This window comes from Notolepis coatsorum, assembly GCF_963971535.1.
Source record: "Notolepis coatsorum genome assembly, chromosome: 20".
NCBI classification, from domain to species: Eukaryota; Metazoa; Chordata; class Actinopteri; order Aulopiformes; family Paralepididae; genus Notolepis; species Notolepis coatsorum.
The window spans coordinates 21,766,284-21,778,839 of NC_140184.1; the positions used below are offsets into that span (position 1 = coordinate 21,766,284).

A 12,556-nucleotide genomic window follows, 5' to 3' on the forward strand; every position below is an offset into this window, starting at 1 on the left:
TAGTTCACAGCCTTTTAATGTTAATCCTTCTGATTATTATATTCCAAAATAACGTATATTTCTTCCTGTAATACCTTTTAACTTATATTTTTTCCTGTAATACTTTTTAACTTATCTTTCTTCCTGTAATACTTTTTAACTTATCTTTCTTCCTGTAATACTTTTTAACTTATCTTTCTTCATGTAATACTTTTTTAACTCGTCTTTCTTCCTCTAATACTTTTTAACTTATATTTCTTCCTCTAATACTTTTTAACTTATCTTTCTTCCTGTAATACTTTTTAATTTATCTTTCTTCATGTAATACTTTTTTAACTCGTCTTTCTTCCTGTAATACTTTTTTACTTATCTTTCTTCCTGTAATACTTTTTAACTTATCTTTCTTCCTGTAATACTTTTTGACTTATCTTTCTTCCTGTAATACTTTTTAACTTGTCTTTCTTCATGTAATACTTTTTTAACTCGTCTTTCTTCCTGTAATACTTTTTGACTTATCTTTCTTCGTGTAATACTTTTTAACATATCTTTTAACATGTTACTACTTGTACTACTTTTTAACTTGTTTTTTTAACTTGTCTTTCTTCCTGTAATACTTTTGAACTTATCTTTCTTCATGTAATACTTTTTAACATGTCTTTCTGTGTTTTCTACCTAACTCCATAGTTCACAGCCTTTTAATGTTAATCCTTCTGATTATTATATTCCAAAATAACGTATATTTCTTCCTGTAATACCTTTTAACTTATATTTTTTCCTGTAATACTTTTTAACTTATCTTTCTTCCTGTAATACTTTTTAACTTATCTTTCTTCCTGTAATACTTTTTAACTTATCTTTCTTCATGTAATACTTTTTTAACTCGTCTTTCTTCCTCTAATACTTTTTAACTTATATTTCTTCCTCTAATACTTTTTAACTTATCTTTCTTCCTGTAATACTTTTTAATTTATCTTTCTTCATGTAATACTTTTTTAACTCGTCTTTCTTCCTGTAATACTTTTTTACTTATCTTTCTTCCTGTAATACTTTTTAACTTATCTTTCTTCCTGTAATACTTTTTGACTTATCTTTCTTCCTGTAATACTTTTTAACTTGTCTTTCTTCATGTAATACTTTTTTAACTCGTCTTTCTTCCTGTAATACTTTTTGACTTATCTTTCTTCGTGTAATACTTTTTAACATATCTTTTAACATGTTACTACTTGTACTACTTTTTAACTTGTTTTTTTAACTTGTCTTTCTTCCTGTAATACTTTTGAACTTATCTTTCTTCATGTAATACTTTTTAACATGTCTTTCTGTGTTTTCTACCTAACTCCATAGTTCACAGCCTTTTAATGTTAATCCTTCTGATTATTATATTCCAAAATAACGTATATTTCTTCCTGTAATACCTTTTAACTTATATTTTTTCCTGTAATACTTTTTAACTTATCTTTCTTCCTGTAATACTTTTTAACGTATCTTTCTTCCTGTAATACTTTTTAACTTATCTTTCTTCATGTAATACTTTTTTAACTCGTCTTTCTTCCTCTAATACTTTTTAACTTATCTTTCTTCCTCTAATACTTTTTAACTTATCTTTCTTCCTGTAATACTTTTTAACTTATCTTTCTTCCTGTAATACTTTTTAATTTATCTTTCTTCATGTAATACTTTTTTAACTCGTCTTTCTTCCTGTAATACTTTTTTACTTATCTTTCTTCCTGTAATACTTTTTAACTTATCTTTCTTCCTGTAATACTTTTTGACTTATCTTTCTTCCTGTAATACTTTTTAACTTGTCTTTCTTCATGTAATACTTTTTTAACTCGTCTTTCTTCCTGTAATACCTTTTGACTTATCTTTCTTCGTGTAATACTTTTTAACATATCTTTTAACATGTTACTACTTGTACTACTTTTTAACTTGTTTTTTTAACTTGTCTTTCTTCCTGTAATACTTTTGAACTTATCTTTCTTCATGTAATACTTTTTAACATGTCTTTCTGTGTTTTCTACCTAACTCCATAGTTCACAGCCTTTTAATGTTAATCCTTCTGATTATTATATTCCAAAATAACGTATATTTCTTCCTGTAATACCTTTTAACTTATATTTTTTCCTGTAATACTTTTTAACTTATCTTTCTTCCTGTAATACTTTTTAACGTATCTTTCTTCCTGTAATACTTTTTAACTTATCTTTCTTCATGTAATACTTTTTTAACTCGTCTTTCTTCCTCTAATACTTTTTAACTTATCTTTCTTCCTCTAATACTTTTTAACTTATCTTTCTTCCTGTAATACTTTTTAACTTATCTTTCTTCCTGTAATACTATTTGACTTATCTTTCTTCCTGTAATACTTTTTAACATGTCTTTCTTCCTGTACTACTTTTTAACTTATTTTCTTTAACTTGTCTTTCTTCCTGTAATACTTTTGAACTTATCTTTCTTCCTGTAATACTTTTTAACTCGTCTTTCTTCCTCTAATACTTTTTAACTTATCTTTCTTCCTCTAATACTTTTTTACTAATTTTTCTTCCTGTAATACCTTTTAACTTATCTTTCTTCATGTAATAATTTTTTTACTTATCTTTCTTCCTGTAATACTTTTTTAACTCGTCTTTCTTCCTGTAATACTTTTTGACTTATCTTTCTTCCAGTAATACTTTTTAACACTATGGTCGCTGATGACGTGTTTAGACGTCATTCCTAGCCATGCTCATTCTGCCGAAGACGCCGTAACTCGTCTTTGATATCAATATTTCAAAAATCTGTGATCGAAATCATATTTCCCCTCCGGAGCCCTGAGATACACTGCAAAGCTCCACTCAACTCTCTAGCGGTTCAAGAGCGCCATCTGGTGGCCGATCGGCAGATCGCCAACAGGAAATGACTCGTCGAACCGGAAGTGCTCATCCATATGTCGTCCGGGCACTCGCTATCGTTAGAGAGACTCCGTCTTGACACAGTGAACATCGATCGGTGCAAATAACTCGAAAAAACAACATGATTTGGACGTATATACTATTATACAACCTGGAAATGGATCGGGCATTTCTCCATCCCATAATAGAAAAAATTCTGTTCCACGCTCATCTGCCAGCGGCGCGAGGAAGCCAGGGTGAGTTGCAGCGTTATATTCTAACGTGTTCCATATATTATGAATTTGAACCATGGCGATCAAAGTGTTAACATGTCTTTCTTCCTGTACTACTTTTTAACTTATTTTTTTAACTTGTCTTTCTTCCTCTAATACTTTTGAACTTATCTTTCTTCATGTAATACTTTTTAACATGTCTTTCTGTGTGTTCTACCTAACTCCATAGTTCACAGCCTTTTAATGTTAATCCTTCTGATTATTATATTCCAAAATAACGTATATTTCTTCCTGTAATACCTTTTAACTTATATTTTTTCCTGTAATACTTTTTAACGTATCTTTCTTCCTGTAATACTTTTTAACTTATCTTTCTTCCTGTAATACTTTTTAACTTATCTTTCTTCATGTAATACTTTTTTAACTCGTCTTTCTTCCTCTAATACTTTTTAACTTATCTTTCTTCCTCTAATACTTTTTAACTTATCTTTCTTCCTGTAATACTTTTTAACTTATCTTTCTTCATGTAATACTTTTTTAACTCGTCTTTCTTCCTGTAATACTTTTTTTTACTTATCTTTCTTCCTGTAATACTTTTTAACTTATCTTTCTTCCTGTAATACTTTTTGACTTATCTTTCTTCCTGTAATACTTTTTAACATGTCTTTCTTCCTGTACTACTTTTTAACTTGTTTTTTTAACTTGTCTTTCTTCCTCTAATACTTTTTAACTTATCTTTCTTCATGTAATACTTTTTAACATGTCTTTCTTCCTGTAATACTTTTTAACTTATCTTTCTTCCTGTAATACCTTTTAAGTTATCTTTCTTCCTGTAATACTTTTTAACTTATCTTTCTTCCTGTAATACTTTTAAACCTATTTTTCTTCATATAATACTTTTTAACAAAATGTTTGCGCCCGAGAAATCCTTGGGGATTGTGTTCACTTCGATTCTACAGACATCCTTGTAATTAAATAATTATGATAATAAATATGACTATATCTGGATGTATTGGTGTGTGCCCGAGTTTTTAAGGGCTTCATTTGGGAGAAATCCTTGGGGATTGTGTTCACTTTGATTCTACAGACATCCTCGGAATTAAATACTTACAATAATAATAAATATGACAATATTTGTATCATTAACAATTACGTTTGACATTTATAGTCATGATTCAACTAACCATGTCTGAAAATAAATAAATAAATAAATAAATAAGAAGTAAACCCAATCCCGCGGATGTAGCTGTAGTGGAATTGTTACGTGTGGGGTCTGTGTGTGCCTTGATCAGGCATTCCGAGTGTGATGTGTTATGTCTAGCTGTAGTTCCCTGTCCTGGTCTTGTAGTCCTTATTGTTTCCCTCCCAGGTATACCCCTTTGTAATCAACCCAGGTGTGTCTTGTCTTGTCATTTCCCTCATGTATAACTGTTCTGTCTTCCCCTGTGTCTGATGCTGATCCTGTCTGTGCAGTTCTGTGTTTTTGTTTGTCATTATTTTATATTTCTTTCTGTTCACAAACCATGGTAATTATTAATTAAATATCTTTTATTGGTTACTTTGGCTACCGTCTCCTTATTATGTTACATTGACCAGACAACGAGCCTTCTTTCAGTCAATGGTAACGTAATAGGAATAGACTGTATTAATATTTCATATACCGTCTTGTTCTCTATGATATTATTTATTGTTGGTTTTATTTATTTCTTACATTGCTTAGTGCGCACATCTAAGAGCCAGTGGAGAAACGGCTTGGTGAGAATGCATAAGGCAAATGCGCCCAGCTCACACACACACACACACACACGTACTGTATATGTGTAATGAATCGTTCCAGTGCGCACATCATAAGAGCCAGTGGAGAAACATCTTACTGTTCATGAGTTGAACCCACACAAATGACAACAGACACAAACAAATTCTATATAAATCTATAGTTTATTAACGATGCAGCATCCTGATGCAGATAAATACGGAGCTGCGCCAGCGCACACGCACACACGCGCAATTTTTATGATACAAATATTGTATTTATTATTATTATAATAATTTTATTCCGAGGATGTCTGTAGAATCAACATGAACGCAATCACCAACTATTTATCCCAAATGAAGTCTTTAACCAGTTTCATCACCTGTGCATTGTATGTTACTATTGCACTTTACTGTTACATTTGCACTCTTATTTTCGTTGTATTGTACTTGTGCTGTATAATGACAATACAATTGAATCTAATCTAATTTTGATCAATCGCAAATTGCTTTCGCGCTACCTGTTGAACATTCTGTATGCAAATGAAGGTGTACGAGAACGCTCTTCCAGTTTAATAATGAGTGACGTTCTTCATTCATGGGAACCCAGCTGCGATGATTTTGGCCACTTACAAATACCGTTTCACGCTTTCAGGAATCCGGAGGAGGATTTTCGTTAATTTGCTAGTACGAACTCTTTACGAAGATAGTTACGAAGATACTTATGAACATGTTCAATAATGAGGCCTCAGGTCCATTGTACTCACTAGAGCGCCTGTTGAACTCTGCTGCTACATTATATGACCTCCCTTCACAGCACTCCAATGTGCCACTGCGTTTGAGTTGTTAACTGGTCCTTCTCTGTTGTTGAGTTGATAACTGGTCCTTCTCTGCTGTTGAGTTGATAACTGGTCCTTCTCTGCTGTTGAGTTGATAACTGGTCCTTCTCTGCTGTTGAGTTGATAACTGGTCCTTCTCTGCTGTTGAGTTGATAACTGGTCCTTCTCTGCTGTTGAGTTGATAACTGGTCCTTCTCTGCTGTTGAGTTAATAACTGGTCCTCAGCTACCTCTCTGCTCGTCTTCCCTATCAGATCATATTGTTAGATGAGGCCACGGCGTCCATAGACTCAGAGACGGACGCTCTAATCCAACACACCATCAGAGAGGCCTTCCAGGACTGCACCATGCTCACCATCGCCCACCGTATCAACACTGTGCTGGAGTCAGACCGCATCCTGGTCATGGACCAGGGCAAGGTATGATCCACACTGCTCTGACACTATTATAATGAGAATAATAATCATAATAGACCAGTTTGTCAATTGGCATTAACCCCTTAAACATCCTGCGCCAAAAACGTCGTACAACGTGTTTCAAGTTCATGCTAATTCTGCCAATCCACGGCGTACGACGTTATTGAGATCATATTTCATTTTTTCGCCATGTTATTCATATTTCCCTCACGGAGCCTGGTCTGATGCAGTGTGAGCCGGCACAACTCTGCAACGCTTCAATACTGCCCCCTGGTGGATGATCGGCGAGTTGCCAAACCGGAAATGGCCGAGTCGATCTCGGTGTGTCTCCGAAATGCGTCCGGCCACTCGCATATTGTTGCGGGACTCTATACACATGTCCGTGTGTAGCAATCGCTGCCATAACGCAATAATCGATACGATTTGGCCGTGTATTATGATTATACAAACCGGAAATGGATTTAGGCGATCGCCGTCAAATAAGTGGGAACTTTTTCCTCCAGTATCATCGTCGAACGGTAAGAGGACGCTGACGTTACTTTCAGCCTGTTTGTTTATTATTATCCATGCAAACTGCTCTGATCAATATATCACCCATACTACATAAAGCATTTAACTCTTTCCGTGCCACTCACGAGATTTCTCGTGTTTTTTTATAGGTGGTTGAAAGCCACTCACGAGATTTCTCTGATTTTTTATTTGTATTTTTTTTATTTTTAATATAGCGTGGATCGGCAACAAACGGCATTTGATAATCTATATATGCGTTTATGCCTATATCTCACGTTCTAGGAATTACTGCAGAAAACGATAAAAACATATTTATATTCTAGACGGTATTTTCGTATGAATGTTTGAATGAAAAAGTAAAACGTTCCTACATCCTGAACGATAGATAATCGACGTTGAATGGGCCATAGTAATGTCAATTTAGCAATACAATTTAAAAAGTTATAGCCCTGCAAAGAAGGTGAACATCTCCATAGACTTACAGTGCTGGCAGAGAATGGTATAAGATGCTCAAATAGCGTGGCAGGGAATGTTAAGCTCGATCGGCCCGGTACCGGGTTGAGATTTATTTCACATCATAAATAGATCAATACAGTCTGTATTAATTAATGTTGTGTTTCATTGTTAAATGTAGCCAAGAGTAAAAACCCTATCAAAACAGCAGTCAACATGTATATTTTCAGCACTACGTTTGTTTACCAACGATTTTAAGTGTTATTAGTGAAATATGAGTTTATTAGGGCTGACCTTCGAAGCTTTTTTTGGCCATCGAAGCTTCGGGGCAGAGATAAAATTTTAACTCGAAGCTTCAAGAAAAAAATATATATATTATTATTATTTTTTTTTTTTCTTATGTTGTGGGACTTGTACAGCACTTTGGTCAACGTTGTTGTTTCTAAGTGCTCTATAAATAAAGTGGATTGGATTGGATTAATTAATTTAATTAATAATGAGTCAGGAGCTGCGCTGCCTAGGCGGCTACTCTCCGTTACACAGCCAACAACATTACATTACATAATTATGTTGCAACCTTGGTGTAACTGAGGGGTACAATTCCCTGACTGTATTGATAAGTATGGTATCATTAAACCACTACCGCTTTATGTACTTTAACTACTGGCCACACAGTACATGATATAGATATGATGAACACTTTCCCACCATGAAACCAAGTCCACACAAATGTATAAGTCGAATATTTAATATATAGCAAAGGGTATATACAACGTTCACTTAATGACATTTATGATTTGAATGCACTTGTAAGGCAAATGAGTATTCGTAGGCAAATCAACATTGAATGTCCAATCTCTGGTTACGCAGGAAGCAAGTATACAACCTGGTTCTTTAGGGAACTATAGCGATGGTACTTAATGATTATAGCTGGATATACTAAAGGGGGGTCCTGCTGGTTGTAAGTCAGTAGGGGGGGGGGGGTTAGGAGAGCCGCCGGCGATATCCCATCTGGCCAACGATTTCTTGGGAGAATTCAGAGTGCTGAACACGGTGCCCACAGAACCTTGGTCCACAGATGAATACAGTTGGGCCCTCTTGTAGACGGTAGCTGCCGGTCCACAACGAAGAGACGTGAGGCGACCTCACTTGGGGTAGAGCGCCGTCTCACCTGGACTCCTCTCGGGGGGTAGTTCCAACACTCACCAGTGTTGGCTGTTATCCATGGCATAAATCAAAGCACCCAAAGCAAGTAGATAATCCAAGCCGTGTAGGGCTCGCCGTCGTCCGGGTAAGGTAATCCAATGTGCAGGTCCACTCGTCCTAGCCCAGAACTCCTCGGATGAAAGCACCACACGTGGTCTGCCCAGCCTGGTTAAGACTCTAGATAACGCGAGGAAACGATGGGGGTACTACTCACTGTATAACTCTAACCGAACGATGCACCATACATAATAGACTATTATTAACTTAATAGAAATACGTCCCACTCGACGGTATAGTGCCAAACTATGACAATTCAACTATTAATCCACACGATGTCTCAATGCCATTCTGAGGCCAAGTTGACCATACTGCACCACACGTGTATCGTGGGTGAGGCTTAACGTCTTGCCACAAGGTTGGAGGGTAAAGAACTAAGGGCTAAGGGACTAAAAGAAAGTTCTACTTTACTTGCGCCATATATATATGCGCTGTGAACAAATAGTACCATTCGTATTTCGCCAGACGTATTCCTATGTGGAACCGGGCTAGTAACGACATGTTCGTCGGCACGATTGAACTTGAACCAAGGGGCTTGGCTGCTGGCGCCAAGTTCTTGTCCAATGAGAGAATGAAACTATTATGGGCTGTTAGTAGACTAAAGGGATATTCAGTGTATATGTACAAGGAATATACAAGGGATATCAAACGATATACAAATACTATTAAATATATATCCATAAATAAATATATATATTCGGTTTAATCTGATCCTTCACAACAGCCGCCCCCTAATTAGTCCCACCTAATTAGCTAAGCAGAGACAGATTAACCGCACTGTCTACCACTCAAGGTCCGCTGTAAGGGTCAGTCAACTCACAAAGTCGTGGGGTCATGGTCGTCATCGATAGTGTCTGGGAGTCTGGGCAGTTCTATTAGCCTCGCCACGGGTCGTGTGTAAGTTCGCCCTTGGACGAGCACCTCAGCTGCTCGGACCTTGCCATCGGCACCGGTGATCACTTTGCTTACGCGGCCAGCCGGCCACATAGCTCTGGGTAGTGACTGGTCGATAATCATGACGACTGTTCCTTCTGTCAAATTGTCTCTCTCTTTTACCCACTTCTGGCGGGTCTGTAGAGACGGTAGGTAGTGGAGTAGAAAGCTGTTCCAAAACTTGTCAGCTAGTACTTGACTGTACCTCCACATTCTTCGGCCGTTCGCTTCTTCAGGCCTGTACATTGTCTGGGGTAGCGCGGGGTCCAGCCGCCCCATCAAGAGTGTGTTGGGGGTGACTGGGTCGACATCTGCTATATCACTGGAGACGTAGCCAAGGGGCTTGGAGTTCAATACTCCCTCGATCTCCGTGAGGACTGTCATTAGGACTTCTTCCGCTACAGTCTGGGCCCCAAGCACGGCGTACAGGGCTGTCTTTATAGAACGTACTTCTCGTTCCCAGGTTCCACCGAAGTGGGGTGCGTTCGGGGGATTAAACTGGAAGTCAATCTGGGATGGAGCGAGGTGGGTCTTAAGTTCTGGGCCCATAGCTTGGAAGCTCTCTCTCAGCTCTCTTTCTCCGCCTTTGAAGTTTGTCCCGTGATCAGACAACAATGTAGACGGTTTTCCTTTCCGTGATGTGAATCTTCGGAAGGCCATAAGGAATGAGTCTGTGCTCATGGTTGGAAGGAGTTCGATATGTATCGCTCTGGTGGTCATGCATTTGAATACAATACCCCACCGCTTCTCGGTTCCTCTTCCTTTCTTTATATACAACGGGCCAAAACAGTCCATGCCTGTGGAGTGGAATGGCTTGTCGCCGAGTCGGAGGCGACAGGGAGGTAGGTCAGCCATCCGGGGTATGCTGGGCTGCGCGCGCCACTTTCGGCAGTCTAGACAGGTTCGCTGGAAGCGTCGCACTGCTTCTCTTCCTTGAAGTATCCAATAGCGACGTCTGATCTCCGCGAAGACTCTCTCTGCTCCTGCGTGGTGTACATCCTCGTCGTATTTCTTTATGATCAGCTCTGTGACCTTGTGTCGGCTGTTCAAGACTATCGGGTACTTAACGTCATCCGGTAGATTGGGGGCCCTCCGCAGACGACCACCCACTCTGATGAGATTATGGGCGTCGCTCTCGGGTGCCAGGTGGAGCAATCTGCTGTCTGATGGGACGGGCTTTCCTCCCTGTAGACAGTCTAGCTCGTCGGGGAACGAGTCTCTCTGGGCTCGTTGTAGTAGAAGAAGTTCTGCTTCTTCGTAGTCAGCTGCTGAAATGTCGGCAGTGGGCTGAATCTCTGGGTGGTGCCACAGAAATGTCTTTAGTTGCGCACTCTGTAGGGTGAGGCAATCATCTATGTTGGGGTCTGTGGAGGCGACTGTGCTCAGTCCACAGAACATAGGTTTCTTGTTCTCAGCCTCCTCTTTACTCGCCTCCCGTGGGGTGGGCGTAGGCCACTCTCCTTCCGGGAGCTTGAGGAACTCTGGTCCGTCACTGTAGATGTTGTGACGGGTGAGGTCATCTAGGGACATTCCCCGGGTGATGACGTCAGCTGGGTTGTGTTTGGTGTCCACATACCGCCAGCTCGCTGCTTCTGTTAACTCTTGAATCTCTGTGACTCTGACTCCCACGAAGACCTTGTATCTGCATGAATCAGACTTGATCCATGTGAGTACTGTCGTGGAATCTGACCACAAGATTGTTCTGTGCACCGGAATGGTGAGTTCACGTTGGATTAACGTGGCTAGATGCGCTCCTGCTAGGGCTGCGCAGAGCTCTAGACGCGGGATAGATTGTTGCTTTCGTGGGGCTATTCTTGAGCGAGCCAGGATGAAGGCGGTGTGTATCTCTCCTCCCTTCTCTTGGGCACGCAAGTAGGCCACTGATCCATAGGCTACTTCGGAGGCGTCGCTGAAGACGTGTAGATCCATCTTGCATGTCTCTGGCCTCACTGTGGGTGGGAAGTAGCTGCGGCGTATATTGACGCCTGGGAGTGAGCGGAGTTCCGTCTCCCACTCTCTCCATGTGGAGGCAAGGGGTGCGGGTATTGGGTCGTCCCAGCCCTGGTCCTTGTCCCATAGTGCTCGTACAATCATCTTTGCCCTGGTGGTGTAAGGTAGAATACATCCCAACGGGTCATATTGTCTGGCGAGTGTTCTGTACACACTCCGTCTGGTGGTCGGTATCGCCGTCGACCTTCCCTGCTCCGTGGTCAGGGGTTTGTGTCTATAGTGGAGCGAGTCTGTTTTGAAGCGCCAGACTAGTCCTAGTGTCATTTCTTGGGCTTCTCCTGGGATTGTCGCCATCCAGGTCTCGCTGCTGGCAGCCTTGTCCGCGGGGGAGAGGCTGCGCAATACGTGCGGGTCGCTGCTGGCCCACTGCCTGAGATCAAAGCCGCCTTTGATCAGAGAGGCGCGTAGCTTGAGTAGGAGAGCCTCGGCTTCTTCTTGAGTCGAAACGCTTTGTAAACAGTTGTCCACGTAGAAACTGTTCTTCACACTGTGTCGGACCTCTTCATCTGCTGCTGGGTCCTCTGCGACGTGTTTCTGTAGTGCAAATGTAGCACAGCACGGGCTGCATGTAGTTCCGAAAGGGAGGACTTCCCATTGATAGATGGCGGGGTGCTCATCTCCGATCCTCTCTCTCCATAGGAACCGCAGCAGGGGCTTGTCCTCCTCCACTAGTCTCACCTGCAGGAACATCCCTTTGATATCCCCGCTGATAGCCACCTTGTCCTGGCGGAAGCGTAGTAGCACGCCTAGTAGAGAGGGGCCGAGTGTGGGGCCGGGCAAGAGCTCTTTATTCAGATTTTGGGATCCGATCTGGTAGCTGCAGTTAAACACAATGCGATCCTTGCCGTTGTGGTGGACCTTGTGGTGCGGCACGTACCATGATTCGGTCGTCTGATCGGCCTCTTTAATGTCAATCTTTGTCACGTGTCCCGCTGTGATTAGCTTCTCAATCTCAGCGCGGTACACACTCTCTTGAGCGGGGTCTTTGGCTAGGCGCCGCTCTGTGTTCAATAGATACCGCTCCGTAGCGTCTTTCTTTGCGTGAAAGGTGGGCATTCCCTCCCGCCTCAGGAGTGGAGTTGCGTATCTCATCACTCCGCTGACTGTGACTCTCTTTGTCCCCTGCTCAAGGAGGTTTATGGCGTAAATGTCTTCTTTAGAACGAATGTCTTTCTTTTCGTTCTTAAAGGGCATTGTCTCTAGTGTCCATAGCCTCTCAACATGCTGCAGGAGAGTGGTGTCTTCTTCTGTCACTCTGGAGTGGAGGCAGCTGCTGTTCGGTTAAGAGATTTAGCGAGG

General features: G+C 40.4%; 1 protein-coding gene across 1 annotated transcript in view; it reads left to right on the forward strand.

Moving 5' to 3' along the window:
• LOC311246826 (ATP-binding cassette sub-family C member 12-like) overlaps window positions 1–12,556 on the forward strand; it is a gene marked incomplete at both ends in the record, with an annotated part of 156,847 nt that overhangs the window by 133,824 nt on the left and 10,467 nt on the right. Inside the window, one exon of the mRNA XM_084337072.1 lies at window positions 5,927–6,091. Within this exon, the coding sequence (XP_084193198.1) occupies window positions 5,927–6,091 (165 nt within the window). The remainder of the gene's footprint in view (window positions 1–5,926; window positions 6,092–12,556) is intronic.